The 15,809-nt window shown below is 40.8% G+C and overlaps 4 protein-coding genes across 4 annotated transcripts; 2 read left to right on the top strand and 2 right to left on the bottom strand.

The window, feature by feature from the left end:
* Positions 1-475: 475 nt before the first annotated feature.
* Positions 476-5,534, bottom strand: LOC114737482 (pentatricopeptide repeat-containing protein At5g10690). The gene is made up of 12 exons (XM_028925410.1): positions 5,174-5,534; positions 4,813-4,995; positions 4,538-4,670; positions 4,227-4,324; positions 3,922-4,083; positions 3,748-3,816; positions 3,269-3,404; positions 2,796-3,028; positions 2,575-2,652; positions 2,116-2,184; positions 1,707-1,883; positions 476-1,321 (listed from the first exon to the last, which is right to left on the bottom strand). The coding sequence occupies exons 1-12, from the start codon at positions 5,372-5,374 to the stop codon at positions 1,064-1,066; spliced, it is 1,797 nt and encodes a 598-aa protein (XP_028781243.1). The 5' UTR covers positions 5,375-5,534; the 3' UTR covers positions 476-1,063.
* A 19-nt stretch (positions 5,535-5,553) lies between these two features.
* On the top strand, positions 5,554-8,162 carry LOC114737485 (F-box protein AFR). The gene has a single exon (XM_028925412.1). The coding sequence runs from the start codon at positions 7,042-7,044 to the stop codon at positions 8,152-8,154; it is 1,113 nt and encodes a 370-aa protein (XP_028781245.1). The 5' UTR covers positions 5,554-7,041; the 3' UTR covers positions 8,155-8,162.
* Positions 8,163-8,894: 732 nt separating this feature from the next.
* LOC114737489 (uncharacterized) lies at positions 8,895-9,865 on the top strand. Its single transcript, XM_028925417.1, has one exon. The coding sequence runs from the start codon at positions 9,375-9,377 to the stop codon at positions 9,576-9,578; it is 204 nt and encodes a 67-aa protein (XP_028781250.1). The 5' UTR covers positions 8,895-9,374; the 3' UTR covers positions 9,579-9,865.
* A 3,646-nt stretch (positions 9,866-13,511) lies between these two features.
* On the bottom strand, positions 13,512-14,803 carry LOC114737488 (uncharacterized). Its single transcript, XM_028925416.1, has 2 exons — positions 14,291-14,803; positions 13,512-14,094 (listed from the first exon to the last, which is right to left on the bottom strand). Exons 1-2 carry the CDS (start codon positions 14,617-14,619, stop codon positions 13,635-13,637), a joined length of 789 nt encoding a protein of 262 aa, XP_028781249.1. The 5' UTR covers positions 14,620-14,803; the 3' UTR covers positions 13,512-13,634.
* Positions 14,804-15,809: the final 1,006 nt, after the last annotated feature.

The raw sequence follows: 15,809 nt of genomic DNA on the forward strand, positions 1-15,809 counted from the left end.
TTTGACAAAATAAGTGTATCTGAAAACGTGGAGATAAATATCCACTACCCATAATGTCATCATCTGCTTTAAATCCACAGCAATTAATTCGAAATAATGACTGAAGTACCAAATTAAAAACAAATAGCAGAAGACAAGAACATTTTAAATTTACAAATATATACAACTCTTTAAATAATACCACAGGCCACCAGTAAATCTGCCAATAACTGGGAAACTCTCGTCATTGTAGGTCGTAGGGGCGTCTAGTTAATTTTGAATCGAAAGGAGGATGTACCTTTGGACCTACGTACCTTGAGGACAGTGGTACTTTTTCACCATGTAATTCAAGAACGCGGCATGCCCCCAACCATCCTCCTCCCGAAAGGAGAGTCACGTTAAAAATTGGTTATCAGCAGTATATTCGTCTTCATTCTCAACAGCATGCTTTAATAGAGAGATGATAGACTAGGTAACAGGAAGGAGAGAAAAAATGGAAAAGGGAGGTAAAGGTAGCTTTCATATTTGGAAGCTTCAGAAGCAGAATCCAAGGAGGGCAAAACCCCGAAAATCCTCTAGCGTCCGTTTAATAATGATGGAAATGACTCCGGCAACTTGTATTATTCACTGAAAAGTAACAATCCACAGGGTATAACCTAATGGAAAACAACCAGAAGGGAACCCGTAGCCTAGTGCATTCGAGAGCACCACACTCCTCACAACACTCTAACCATTTGCATGCCCCTTCTCAACGACCTCCCTGACAACAAATACCCTGCGTAACTAACTCCTAAATCTCCTTTCCACAGTTACCCTCAGCTACGCACTTAGCCCACTATCACATATTGGGCTTTTTCCTTCCATATGTATACAACGGCCCGGGTTCAACAAATAACATCACCAACTTTGAGGGCTTTTGCAGGCCTACTTTCTATCACTTCCTCCGCCACCCTTCTTTCTCCTCCTCTTTCAACTCTCCAAATAGAACCCTTACAGGGGCCCCTCAATCTGGTCCCCATGGACAAAACTGTGTAGAGAGAAAGCAAGATAACATTCTGAAACACCTAAAAATGGTATATCACTATTATCTTCTAAAGATTGAAAGTTTTGGCCCTAGTGATTCAAATGAAGGTGTGACAAGACTATACAATTGCTGTAATGTAAAAACTCCAACTGCCCTTGAGTTGTATGCAGTACCGTATGGGCTAGTGTACTTTACAATGATAACAATTGGGTAACCCTTTTCCAAAATCAAATCTACAACATGACCGACTGATGTTGTAGTTGTAACAGTAGGAGGTGGGCTTCTCATCATTGTTGAAATTGAAGCATTCAAGTCCAGCTGCACAAAGAATTCATTGAACAATCATATTAGAGGTCTGGTCCAGAACATGCCATCCCGTGAATAAAATAACCAACCATTAATAGTAATAATGTTGTCTATATAGTGTCTGCCCATACAACAATTGTGGAAAGCGGGAATGTCAAAAGCACACACATACGCAGGCAGACAAAATAACCTAATTTATCTATTTAATAGTGATCTTTGGTTATTATTTTCATATTAGTCCTAGTATTATATGAAAAATGAAATGTTAGAGATGTCTGTGCATGCATATGAATGCGCACGCCTCAAAATGTATCAGATGTTGATACATGAAATAAAATTGAATGACATCAAAGACTTGTAATAGATGAAACAAAGTTCCTAGCTAAAACAGGAGTACCTGAGTGCAGTCTTCACGGTGCACCAATCCTATACAGCTGCCCCAGTCATCTACTATTGGAACAACTGCATCATCAAAGAAACGCATAACCACTTCCTTCAATTGTACAGTGCCTTGAAGTGGTCCTGCTGCTTCAAATGGCAACATGAATCTCTCAACTGGTTCAGCAGGTGAAACCTAAAGCCAGAAAGTGCAATCAGGCAACCAGAAAGAGTACTAGGCATAAAATTTAAAAAAAAAAAAAAAGTTAGTTTTTTGGGACAGGAAAAAACTTGGTTAAATACCAAATATTGGACAAAATATTTGGAAGAGTATCAAGGAACTTTAATAATCACACTAAGCTCTGCATCCTTGGGCAAATAAGTGATGCATCCTTACGCAAAGGATGCTAAGAAAATGCCATAGGTACCTGTGGAAGAAGGTAAGGACTGAATATGGATTTTGAGAATCCCAATGTGGCCTCAATGCGCAATGTCACCTAGATTAAAAATGCAAAAGGCTGACAACATCAACTTCTATGGAAGGAAAAAAGAGTGAACATCAATGAAGCACCTGTTCGGTAAATTTTACCTTTTCATGATATTTGGCATTAAATTTTGAACAAAATCAACCAACGCAAACAATATCAAATCAATCTACTTGAAGAAAAAGGGAGGGGAAAAAGTGATCCACCAACACTGGTGAAGAGCCAAAGTTGAGCCAAGGAAACTCACGCATTCTTAAAATAGACCAACATACAAGTAACAATATATCCAAACAGCTTAGCATGGTAAGAAATTGCATTTGCCATCTATGGAAGACCCGCAGTAAACAGTGGCTAGTATTTGAAACAATGATAATCATGTTCAATAGAATTTGCATTACACACCATGCCTCCACGACTTGTCCATGATATACCCTTCCCTTTTGAAGCGATATTAACAAGAGTTCCAATGGCAACATCAACCTGGACAACATTCATCATCAAAACCAGTCAATCTTGACTTGGTAAAATAGCTGATGATACAGGTGTAAAAAGACAGAACCAAGGGGGAAAAAACACAAGGGCCTCTTCAACCTCATAGTTGACAACCAATTATCAATTATTACCTGACCACTATTCAGTGCTGCTTCCATGAGAAGATGATCAGCTTCTTCCTGGGCAACTGGCAAGATAGTTCCTGCAGAATCTGGCAAAAGCCGCCTGTGCAAGTTTCTGACTACATTGTAATCTCCTCTAGAAGCAAAAGCACGCATCATGGAAAGATAAAGGTGAGGCTTGGGCCTCAACTCTGGATTCCAACCAGCCAGCTTCAGAATTTCTCCAAAGATGCATAGAGCACCTGAATGCCCAAAAGATAGTCCAGCGAGGAAATGACAAACAACATACAAATTCATCAACTAATGACGTGTACTAGAAGGACTGACCACAAGCAAACAGACTAATTGTTATCTCTCTCGAAAGAAAATTTCCTCAATATCCAAAATCATCTATTCTGACAACCGTAACTCCACAGTAATGATTTTTTATATTGCCACAATTTGTGTTCAATTACAGAATATAGAATAAAATAACAGCATACCCTTAATTGAGCCACACTTTAACAAAGCATCAATTATTGCAGTGTAAGCTGTTCGATCAATATACAATTCCTGACATGATTTCATTTCCAGCACTATTTTCAGGACTGACGAGAGATCTTTGGCCTGCCCAAAACCCTGCATTTAAAAGGAAAAACTGAGAGATAGAAAAAGAGAACCCTAACACTCATTCCCCTCTCGGTTGACCTGGAAAAAATATAAATCTTGCTTTCCAATGTGACCTAGATACAATTACCCAACTACAACTAGAAGCCAAATAAGAGGGTATGCCATTTTTTTCTCAGGCAAGAAGCACGTTGCATATATTAGACTATTGTTTAAGCTGTCAGAGACCTACTAATAAAAATACTGAAATCACAATAAATAACACAATACAATCCCTTTTTCTTAATAAAATGTTGAAATTTTTCTGAATTTGCCCAATGCAATCATAAAACGGAAAAAATGTAAGAACACAGACCTTGAGCAGTGTTGAATATGTGACAATATCAGGCAAAACGTCATTGTGGGTGGATTTCTGTGCTTCATCCTGTAAATATAGAAGTTATAATTTCAAAAACCTTCATAGATCTCACTCTACAGAAAATAAGAGAACTTTAAATTTAGATTTATCTCCTGAACGCATACTAGTTACCTTCATGTTTTCAAAAAATTGCACTGCAGTATCCATGTTTTGACTCTTGACACATGCTAATATAAGAGTGTTGTAGGTGAGCCTGTCAGGCTTCATTCCATGACGCAACATTTCATTGTGCAAGTTTACAGCATCTAAAGGAAAACCAGCGGTGATATACCCCTAGAATTCAAAAAAGTTAAAAAACCTTCAAGTTTAAAGATTGTTAATAGTCATCTTTGCAATCACTACTAGTTACTAACTCAAAGTACTCTTCATCTGGAAAATTCCTTTTTTTCCTGAGAGATCAGGCATAAGAGCAAGACCTTTATGAGTAAGTTGTATACTGAGACTGAGAAACTGCCACCTTCACGAAGTACGTAACCATAACGAGCAAGGAGGCCATTCGCACGACGTAAGTCCCCTGCACTATAGCATTGCATGTAAAGCATCATCAGTCAACACAGAGGCTTTTGGATTTGACAGAGGCCAGTATTCAACGTCTGAACTCGCACAAAGCAGTCCGAAGCTTAAATGCCTCATGACAGCATAGATCGACTTGTCGTTCGGCTAGTTTCCATCCCCAGTAGCAGTAAACCAGTTTAACGATAAATGTGGAGCAGACCTTCTGACTCACCTGCTTCGATTATGGCATTTAGCAGACCAAAGATCAATGATGCTGACAGCTTTGGATTTCCAGGTGCGGTACCTTTTTCCACGGACTCAAGCAACTGGAAGGCGTCATCAACTTTGCGCAGCTCGCCTAATCCCTACATTACATTTAAAAAGCAAAAGTTCCAACCATGCTCAGAAAGAACAAACAATTGGATACCATAGATCACTGCATTAGTAGACAAAGAAGAGACTATGCTCCAAACGTATGATTACTACAGAAACGATGAATTGCTATACCTTCAAAAGCGTGGCATACGTGACTGCATCCACGCCACAGCTCCGCGGTTTCGTCATATCATTAAATACCCTAAGAGCTGAATCAATATCGCCGCAATGAACACAGGCCTCCATTACCGCGTTCATGACAATCGTGTTCAGCTTCCCATAACGTTTCTTGGCAATTTCAATCTCTTCAAAAATCTGAGGAAGAAAACCATTAAGAGTAAGTGCTAATGTCCACCGAACTAAACGTAAGAAAGACAGGATCCATTTTTGCCTTCGGAATCAAACCAGAGCAGCAACTAGTGGCAATATAGAAGAAGAACATAAATGAGAGAGAGAGAAAAAAAAATAAAGACGGGACGGGGGAAAAGAGAACCTGGTGAAGCTGCCTTCGGCGGGTGAGTTGAACGATGCGAGAAGTAAGGCACTTAAGGTTCTTTTTACGCGGATTAGCGGTGCTCTTCAAGCGACGCCGAGTTGGAGCAGAACAAGAAGAAGAGGCAATAAGAAAGGAAGAAAGCGGCTTCGAGTTAGATCGAAGTGGAGTGAAGTACGAGAGAATGTGAATTTCGAGCATTGTTGGTAGCAGCGTGGAGGTCGAATGATACCAAGAAGAAGCTGACTACCCATCGGCCATGGAATACAGTGCAGGAAGGAAAAGCTCCGACAGGATAAAATACAACGAAGGCGGGTGGAGCTTCCAGACACCACTCACACCAGGTGGTCGAAATGATATCAGCCCCGTGCTTCTTGGGCCACGTAATGGGCCTGACAAGTGAATAAGACTGGACTTAAGTGGTGGGCCCATCCTCCGCTCCATGATTCTCACATTTTTTATACCAAAAAAAAAGGTAGAGCGAGGGAAATGAGATGCCCTGTCGTATTCCCTCCCCCTCCCCCCCCAACATTGCTGGTGATATGTGCTCGTAACAGGTACGAGGGAATAGAAAAAGGAAGCAAGCTTTGATAAATGAAGTGAGAACAAAAGGGGTTGTGAATGGAGCCAGATTTATTTACGGCGGCAGCCATTACAGAAACCAGAAAGACGGCAAGAGTTTTGTCTTTTTCATACACCTTTTTCTTGTGGTTGTAGGGATGATCATTCGCTGGTCGCACACTTTGACTGCCTCAAATATGAAATGAAATAAAATAGGATCTACTTTTCAAATTCACCCACAAAATCTTCTCCCCTGTTTTAATGAAGGAATCGTCATGGAGTGGGTTTCGCTCCAATCCAAGTTTGCAGCTGTAATAGACTAGCATCTATCTATATTGCTTCGAGAGGATGCCAAGTGTTATTAATTTTTTCCTCCAACGTGGAAAAGTAACACAAGTCGTGTTGGAAGTGACAGGCGACAAATGGTGGGCACAATGGAGTGCGAGTGAAATGGACGTACGAGATGTTTGATGAGAAAGAAGAAGAGATGTGGTAGGGAAGGGAAGGGAGCGGCGCGACTGATTATTAAAGAAAAGGATTGTTGTGGAGCAGATGCAACGCATGTTGAGGAGGGGCTGTTATTTGCGATTGTGAGAAGGAATTAAAGGAATTTTGGCTTTTCAAGTGAAAACAACGCATGCGGTCGTAAATAAGTGGTTGGAAGAACAGGGGAGGGAAGCCATTCATTCGTTGTAGAATTAAATAGGCCATCGTCTGAGCACCACATAAATTTGCTCGGTCATTTCACGTTGGAGCCATCATTGGCAGCTTTCACGTTCCTCTCTTACCCCGTTGCTGCGTACATACTCTGGCATCCCCCTGACTCTGACTCGTTGGATCCATCCTCTTCCCAGAATCTATTAAATCCATCATTCACCCACTCTGTTTCCCACCACCGTACCTTTTTAAGCTTTTTTAATTTTCTTCCCCACTCTACACTAACCCAGATTTGAAACCTCCCCTACCATATCTCTTCTTTCTTCTCATCCTTCCTACTCATTCTCTACGTCACCCCTCTCTCTCTCTCTCTCTCTCTCTCTCGCCGGGTTTTCTTTAATGTCGTATGATTTTGTTAGATTTTCCTAACCCATCCCCTGTATTCCGGCCTTGCTTTCAGTTAAAAACTCGCCGACGCCAAATATTATAATTCTCGTCTCCCGCTACTTTTACCACTTGCTCAAATCTCTTTGCTTTCTCGCTTTTACTTCCACTGAATTCCTTGCGTCATCTTCTATATATCGAGCTTTTCTCTGTTCTCCCTCATCTGCATAATTGGCATTTTCACAGTCAATTGGCGAGGATTCGAAATGAAGATTACCCACGAGGAAACCTCCGATAAGGATTTCGACTCGGAGGATTTAATTCCCGGATTGCCCAATGAAGTCGCGCGGCTTTGTCTTCTTCATCTTCCTTATCCCTACCAAGCGTTGGCGCGTTCCATATCGTCATCTTGGAACAGAGCCATCACCGACCCAACTTTCCTCCTCTCCAAGAAATCCCTCTCTCTCTCCAGGCCTTATCTGTTCGTGCTGACCTCCCACAAATCAACGGCCAGGATGCAGTGGCAAGCCCTCGACCCCTCATCGGGCAGTTGGTTCGTCCTGCCCCCCATGCCCTCTCCTAAACCCTTGTGCCCACAGAGCTTTGCATGTGCCTCGCTGCCACGTCAAGGAAAACTCATCGTCATGGGCGGCATGCGGAGGGACACACAGACTCCCATGGACTCCACCTTCGTGTACCGCACAACCACCAATCAATGGTCCCAATTATCCCCCATGCCGACCGCCCGGTCCTACTTCACCGCTGCCGAGATCGACGGCAAGATCATGGCCGTAGGGGGGACCGGGGCCCGCATGTTGAACTCAATCAAAGAAGCGGAAATCTACGACCCGGAAAGAGACGCCTGGGAGTCGCGTTCTAGGATAGAGGCGAAGATGGGGAAGTACGACTCGGCGGTAATGGGAGGGAGGCTGTATGTGACGGAAGGCTGGACGTGGCCATTCATGTTCTCACCGAGAGCGGCGGTGTACGACGGAGGGAGTGACAGGTGGGAGGAAATGAGGCAGGGGATGAGGGAAGGGTGGACGGGGGTGAGCGCGGTGGTGGAGGGGAGGATGATAACGATATCGGAGTACGGGGACTGTCCGGTGAAGGCGTACGATGAGGAAAGGGACGTGTGGGAGTACGTAAAGGGGGACAGGTTCCCGAGGGAGAAGCTGGAGAGGCCACTGACAGTGAGAGGGGAGGAAGGGAGAATCTACGTGGTGGCGTCGAAACTGAACGTGGGGATCGGGAGGGTGGAGGTTGAAGTGGACAGAGAGAGAGGGAAGGAGGTGGTGAAGGTGACGTGGGAGGTGGTGGAGGCGCCTAAGGCTTTTGCAGCGTTAACTCCTTGTAGTTCTCAGGTGCTCTATGCCTGAATTATCTGCCAGCTTATGCCGCAGGCCATATGTTTCAGAGTACTGATTCAGTGGGAAGGTAGTGGAGATGATTTGTTGTATTATTATTATATTCAGTTGGAAAATATAGCTTGTGTAATTCGGTTCTTGTGTTAGACGCGGGAACTTGGTTTTCTTTGTTTTTTCTTTTTGGTGGTTGGGCTTTCCCATTCCTTAACGCTGTTATCTTCCGCAGTATCACGATCAATTGATACCTTGTTCTCATTGGATCCACGGAATATATATATAACTCCTGTGTTTAATATAAAATCTGGTTTAATTTTTATTTTAATTCTAAATATAAAATCTGAATTCATTTTATGTATCATATTTATCTTTTTTTTAAAATAATCCTTCTAATAATAATAATTCTAACTAATAAACTTAATTAATAAGAATGCTCCTTCTAATAATAATAGTTCTGACTAATAAATTTAATTAATAAGAATATTTTTAAAAAAATAACACTTATTTATTATAAATAAGTAAGTTAATTTATTTTTTAAATCTATATAAATTACTCAATTAATTTTTATACGTAAAGCCAAAGTTAATATATTTGATGTTATGACACTACTTTTATGCATAGGGTGGGAATATTTGAATAAAGAATAAGGAATTATAATATTTTTATTTTTTTTAATGGCAACGAAGCCGCCTGTCACTCACCGATGAATCCAAATAGCTAGTAATGCGTTCACATCATCGTCATAGGAAGGGAGAATAATATAAAAGCATAATTAGGGGAACATAAAAGATAGAGATGACATGGGATGCGAATTCCCTGGTGTGCGCAGGAGAGAAGCCGGGATCGCACAGCCTGATCAGGTGATTCTCAATGCCCCATTCTGGAACGATCAAAACGTCAACCCCTGGACGGTTGGGAATTAAGAAACGGAGAGAACGTAGATGGGTGGAAACAGAACACGACAGAGAATGGAAGATGTGCGGAAAAAACAGAGGGAGGAATAAAAGAAGGAGGAGCGGTTACGTCACGCGGCGAAGCCAAGGAAAGGTCTAGAAACAGGCGCACGCGCTGCTTTCTGGGAATATATCAACGCAGCATCTCTGATTCTGCTTCCACAAAACGCGATATTGTTCCGGAATCCCCAAACGACCTCTCGCCTTGTTGGTGTTGGTGTTTATATAAAAATTAGAAGCGAAGAAACTCTGAATTCGGATCGAGGATCAAGGAACCGAAGATGTGTTTGGTGTTTGTGTGCGACGAGGACGAGAGGGAGATATCGAGGCAGATGGCGCCGGGGTCATGCCCTTACTGCGGAGGCATGGTTCAGGCGGTGGACGTGGAGAGCCAGTGGAGGTTCTGCTTCTTGCCCGTCTACTTCAAAACCAGACGCCGTCTCTACTGCTCCTTCTGCAACCGCCGGCTGGTTATTCAGCAGTGATCCTCCCTCTTCACTTTCTCTTCTACGCTTCTTATCTTAGTTACCTTCTTCTTCAATTTTGTCTCCCTCTGTAAATCAATCCCTCATCCAGTATTAACAGTACTAGCATCTTCCTTTCAATTTAATTGTGTGTGTGTGTGTGTTCCGCTGACTCTTTCCTGCCCCCTCACCCTAACATATGGTGGACTTGTTAAGGAAATCCCACATGCCTGGGTTTTATCACGAACAAACGCACGTCTCAATTCCGGATGTAATTAAACAAGTGCGAGTGCTCGTTTTCTCACCAACGTATTCCTGTCATTGAAATGTCTTTCTACGAGTAAAGTTTTATGTGTGTTTGATGATCCCTCTCGTCCTCAATTAACTCCAGTAGCAAGCAACCCTCAATGGATTGTCTTCGCTTCTTTATCACGCGGCTAATAATTAGGGAGAATTACATTCAAATCCCACAAAAAAAATAATCACTAAAAAGTCTCAATAACAATATGAGCAGGATGTAATAACAACAGTGAGAATGACAACTTCCGAGACTTGTTTTTCAATTGTTTTTCTGCCCCTAATAATTACTTATGACTCGGGATCTTAAAATCTGATTGCGTCTCCGTTCACTGGTCAGGCATCAATTATTTTAGTTATGATTGTTAGCCCTAATGTACGATTTATAAACTGTCATATCGTTTTACCTTGTTAATACATCACTGTTACGTTTAACAGGTGGGATTAAAAGTAGTAGGGATTGGGCATTGGACTGGAAATTGGGCCAAATTCTAATGGGTGGCGTGCATTGGGGATTACTGGGAACTGGAAAATGCCATGTGGGTCCCACGTCCCCTTTGGCAATGCCATTTTAAATCCTGGGATTAGAAATTTTAAATCATATAATAATTAAAAAAAAAAAGAATGTCCTAATTTACAATAATTTCAAGATGGAATTACCCTTAAATAAGTTTATTTCCCATCCTAGTCTTTAGGTTCTGCCATTATTGGATGCTATATAATTTCTCTGAAAATGGGTGTTGCGAGTTACAGACTTACAGGCATGTTCTGGAGGGACAAATCTTTTAAACTATTACTTGAGTCCAAAAAAAAAAAATCTTTTAAAGTTTTAGTCAAGTGCTTCTTATCCTTATTTCAGATAAAGTATAATGATCACTGGATGTTTCAAAGTAATAAATATTTATCTGGTAAAAAAAAGTAATAAATATTTATAAATTCACGTAACGTTGTTTATGGAAACTACTGGGGGGAAAAACTGGCACAAGGTAATGGACAATCTCGTTACAACGCCATTTCTGATTTTTAAAATTTTTAATTGATTTTTTGTAAAAATGAGGCTTAATTTAATGTTTTTTTTTCAAACAAAAAATACATGATCCTACGATCTCATATTCCCACGTGTGCATCAGGTTGGAATCCCAAGCTCTCAACAAGAGGGTACTATAGTCTTTTAATCTTATATGATTTCTGATCCCAAATATAAAAGTTAGTTTATAATATGAATTACACGAAAAATTAGTTTTTATATTTAGAGTCAGAGATAATATGTCATACTATTAAATAAAACAAATGCATCAATTCCTTACGCATATTGCCTCATATTGAACATAAAATAGAAAACCTCGTTTTCAATTCTATTATACCATTCCCGTTCCATCAAAAATCAGTATTGCATACCAAACGTGACCTAGAGTTGAGTATAACAATCTATAAACTCTGAAAAATTCAAGACGAATTTGACTCTTAGGGTGCATACGAATAAAAAATTGAAAAAAAAATCACGAATTACTCAACGAATTTGAGCCTCAGGATACATAGGAATTCTAGATGTATTTTTCCACAATGCACGTCATACAAACGGGGATAATCCATAATTGTGAAAATACATACTACTTCCGGTCTTTAATATAAGACCCTATTTGAATTTTATTTTGATCCTAAATATAAAATCCCAATCCACTTTATCTCTCATATTTATATTTTTTTTCAAAGTAACCCTTCTAACAATGATAGTTCTAGTCAATACATTTGATTAGTAAGGATATCTTAGGAAAGACAACACCTATTTAGGACAAATAACTAACTCAACTTACTTTCTTAATCTCCTCAAATTAGTCAATTGGCTCTTATAATTAGGACCGCAGGTAGTATGTTGAAATTTCCAAGAGTGGGTTATATGAAAAGGGGGGTAATTACGTAATTGTGAAATGAAGTCGCCTGTTGGGAAGACGGAGTCGAAGGCTGCTGGCACAATGGTAGCTGAGATTTGTGGCTTTGAAGTTTAAACGTTGGTCTTAGGCGTCAATTCAATACATATATGACGACCAACTTAAAAATTCTGCGTCTTGTTCACTCCCAACTTCCCCACGTTCTCCGTTTGGATAAGATCCCTTGAAATTTTCACATCTTCTAGACCCCCCAACAACTCTTTCAAAGACGCAAATGACTCTTCCAACCAGTTCTCTTTAAAGACCCCCCAAAAAAAAAACAGTTTAAATATTGATCTGGTTAAAGGGTCCGTGTCTTGGTCTATATTACGATTTACACACCACATAAAATATGAAAAATTATCATTTTGTTTTATATATATTCAGTTAAATAAAAGTAATAGATCCCAGCGAATATTAGTACTCAGATGAGTTTCCTTGTTTTTTTTGGGGGCAAATGTAGCACATGGCGAAAGCTGTGCACTAAGGTCCAGGATTTTGCCATAAAGTGAGCACAAGCACAGGGAAAACTTGTGTTTTTGTGTTTCCCAACACTCAGCTACCAAACAGGAATTTATGAAGCATCTCATTGCTTCTCCTTCCCCCCCTCATTCCTACCCGCCACCAAACACGGCCTTACGTCCATGAGCATCCACAATGCAAGCAACGCTCTTATCTGATCTCAGATTGCTGCCATTGATTTTGCCTTTAAATAATGGACTGCAAGCGCCAATAACAACACCAGTAATAATAAAATCACCACTACAATACTAGTTTTGACTAGGTCAAACTCACGAAGCTGGTAATATAAATCAAATCCCAAGTTACTTCACATTGCATACAATCTCCCCCCCCCCCCAAAAAAAAGTCTCAGGCCCTTTTTTTTCTGAACATGTAACGACTTTTAGGTTGACCGGAAGGTTGATCAGAGTAAAATAAGCTCATATCCGTCCAGATATGAACAGAATGGAATCAAACATAAGCGTGAGATATAGTAAGTTATCCAACTTGATGGTGAGGCCCACTTCCATAATCATTACCCTGAATTTTGCATGTATCATAACAAAAGCACATACCGCTTAGCTCTTTTTTTTTTTAAAGGGATGGAAAAAAGAAAGCTCAACCTCTAAAAGTCACGGGTTGAATGGTTCATCCATGTCATACGTTATCCAGTAACGGGGATGACATGGTGAAGTAGCCGAAGAAAAATCTGAAGCGGATTTTATATTTTCTGCATTAAAAGGCAAAGAAAACAGGACTGAAGTCCTCAAATTGGATTGGATTCCCGAGCGTAGAGGCAAGAGGGTCACTAGTTGCAGGTTAAAATGATTCTTTTAAAAAAAATTATTTAAAAAAAAAGACACAAAATGAGTACGAAGTCATGCCCTTTCACAAATATCAAGGGTCCTAAAGATAAGATAAGATTTGTCCCCAGATACGTTTTTGAATACTGACGATGCTTCCTTCTTTCTAGATCTCCATGACCACACACACAAACCTAACCCCTCAAATCCCATTGGCCCTGTAATCCATCAAACACCTCAGATCTGTGTTTGCTTTGTTCTTTCTTTTGAATATCCATATCCATCCACCTCGACACACGAAATAAAAATTTGGGCAACTGCCCTTGTCGCCATAACCAGTCCTTCTTTGTATACGTTGATAGCCCCACCTCACAGGATATGCACAGAATATACTTTCAGATCAATCAAAACTTTCAAACCCAGAGAGCAAGATAAGATTTTTAATATATATTTCACGCTTTTATCCTGTAAGTTTTATTTAGTAACAACATGATCATCGCCACCAGCAACAACAAAAGAATACCAAAGAAAAATTTTAGGGTGAAATGTTAAAATTGATCATAGCCCTCATTATCCTCGTCATCATCTTCTTCTTCTTCTTCGTCGTGTTCCTGCAGATCTGCCAGAGAAAAACTCCTGGCCTTCATGCTTCCCAGTCTGAGCCTCATCCTAGCGGCATAAGATTCAGGGACTCTGCTCTGTCGAAGCTGAACCGGGTTTTCCTGTTTGTTCTCGCGTGGTGATGAGGACGATGGGGATGGGACTTGTCCGACCTTTTCCTCTTCGTAACCATCGTCGTCTTCGTCTTCGTCCACGGGCAGGAGGGGCATGGATTTTGGGTTGGACCAGCTGTAGAAAGCTGATTTTCTGGACAGCTTGGACGCAATCAGAAGCCGCCTTCTCTTGTTGAAGGGATTCTCCTGCTTCTTCAAGTCTTTGACGGTGGTGATTTGAGATAAATCCGAGAATGACTTCGATTTACCATCGAAATGGCCGGATAATCCCCTCCTGAAACCATCCCAAATCAGAATCAGAACTAATTAATTCTTAACACGACGGATCTGAAGATTAAAAACCAGAAATTGACAGGATCCAGTAAAATTTTTAACCAGGGCATCAGAATCTAAGAGGAGGCACATCAGATTCCATCTGAGAGGAATCAAATCGGCGACGAAAATGAGTGAGAGAAAAAGAGGGTACTAACTTGACAGGAAGCGAGTCTTCTAACGCATCCAGAGATGCCAGCCCATGGAACTTGCTCTGCACCTCCTCCCCGTCTTCTTGGGCATCGCCGTCCTTGTTGAACAACAGATCGTTGTCGCTGTCGTCGGGGGTTCCGATGGATGACGAGCTCTCGGAGGAGTCCGCGTCCAAGGAGGCGGGACGCCCCAACAGGCAAGAAGGAACAGTATGGTCATCGGAGTCGGGAACGGGGCGGTGGTCTCTTGGGTACGATGGCGGGGGAGGTGAGGAGGAGGAGGAGGAGGAGGAGGAAACGTCGATGGTGAAAGTGGGACCCACCAAAACCTCCATGGATGGAGAGTCAGAGGAGGAAAAGGGAGGAAACAAGGGGGAGGGGACTAGCCTTGGCCGGTGCGTCGTCTCCGTCGGTTGGGCTTCCAGGCGAAGGGGTTTGTTGTCATCAATGGAAGAGTGAAGAGGGAGAGAGAGTGAACATGTTCATTTACGGGAGGAGAGAGAGGAAGAGAGAGAAAGCGATGAAGGGAGAGAGGCAAAGAAGGGTTGGGGTTGGGTTTAAATAAGAGAGAAACGAGCACAGAGCAATAAATGAAGCGAGTAGATAAGAACGCGGTTTGACAGGAACCAGACCGCGCGCGGATGTATTTTTACCTTTTCGCCCTTACTGGATATTTGAGAATGGGACAGGGTAATAGTGAATTCATTTTTTTTCAAAAAATTATTAAAATAAATCAAAATTACATTTTTCCTCGAAAACCACTTGGTTTGCCCTTGCTAAGGTGTGTTTGGGTGACACCCCAAACCATGGTTTGAGGACCCAAACTATGGTTTAGAGATTAAGTCACCCAAACACCCCCTCCAAAAACCAAAACCATGGTTTTGGGTCCAAACCATGGTTTTGACTCCAAAACCATGGTTTTGGAAAAAGCAAAATTTTTTTTGCTTTTGGAGAAAAAAGGGAGAGTGTGAGGGCCTATATGATATGTATCTTGTTATTTTTTTATAAACATATTTTTTTATAAATATATTTAATCTTATATTTTATAAATATATATACACATTAATTATTTATTAATTATATTATCTTATGTATTATTAATTATATTGGTAAAAAACATATTATTAACAATTTTATTCCTTCAAATTAAAATATATCATAAAATCTATTTTTTCTGTAATTATCATATTAACTTATGTCTTTTTTTTAGTAATTTGTATATATAAAAAGTGCTTTTAATAACAACTATCCAAACACTCTCATTTTTCAGAATCACTTTTTTACAAAATCTATTCTTCACAGAATCTATTTTCCCCAGAATCTATTCTCCAGAATCACTTTTCCAAACTACGGTTTGGTTTCATCCAAACACACCCTTATTGTCAGTGGGGATTATGCTTCACGACGGAAAGCGTTCTCCACATAACAAGAGGTGCAGAAATCGTGTGGAGGTAATTCGGGTCTTTTATCCGATTAAGGGTGTGTTTGGCAAGCACCCTAAACCATGATTTTAGGACCCAAAACC

This window comes from Neltuma alba, unplaced genomic scaffold, assembly GCF_004799145.2.
Source record: "Neltuma alba isolate B1F8T4 unplaced genomic scaffold, ASM479914v2 tig00013459_pilon, whole genome shotgun sequence".
NCBI classification, from domain to species: Eukaryota; Viridiplantae; Streptophyta; class Magnoliopsida; order Fabales; family Fabaceae; genus Neltuma; species Neltuma alba.

Coding starts and splice junctions, on each gene's coding strand:
- LOC114737482 (XM_028925410.1), bottom strand. CDS start 5,374: ATGCTCGAAATTCACATTCTCTCGTACTTCACTCCACTTCGATCTAAC. Junction 4,996..5,173: donor GCCGAAGGCAGCTTCACCAG/GTTCTCTTTTCC, acceptor TTTCTTCCTCAG/ATTTTTGAAGAGATTGAAAT. Junction 4,671..4,812: donor CGTATGCCACGCTTTTGAAG/GTATAGCAATTC, acceptor AATGTAATGTAG/GGATTAGGCGAGCTGCGCAA.
- LOC114737485 (XM_028925412.1), top strand. CDS start 7,042: ATGAAGATTACCCACGAGGAAACCTCCGATAAGGATTTCGACTCGGAG.
- LOC114737489 (XM_028925417.1), top strand. CDS start 9,375: ATGTGTTTGGTGTTTGTGTGCGACGAGGACGAGAGGGAGATATCGAGG.
- LOC114737488 (XM_028925416.1), bottom strand. CDS start 14,619: ATGGAGGTTTTGGTGGGTCCCACTTTCACCATCGACGTTTCCTCCTCC. Junction 14,095..14,290: donor GAAGACTCGCTTCCTGTCAA/GTTAGTACCCTC, acceptor GGATGGTTTCAG/GAGGGGATTATCCGGCCATT.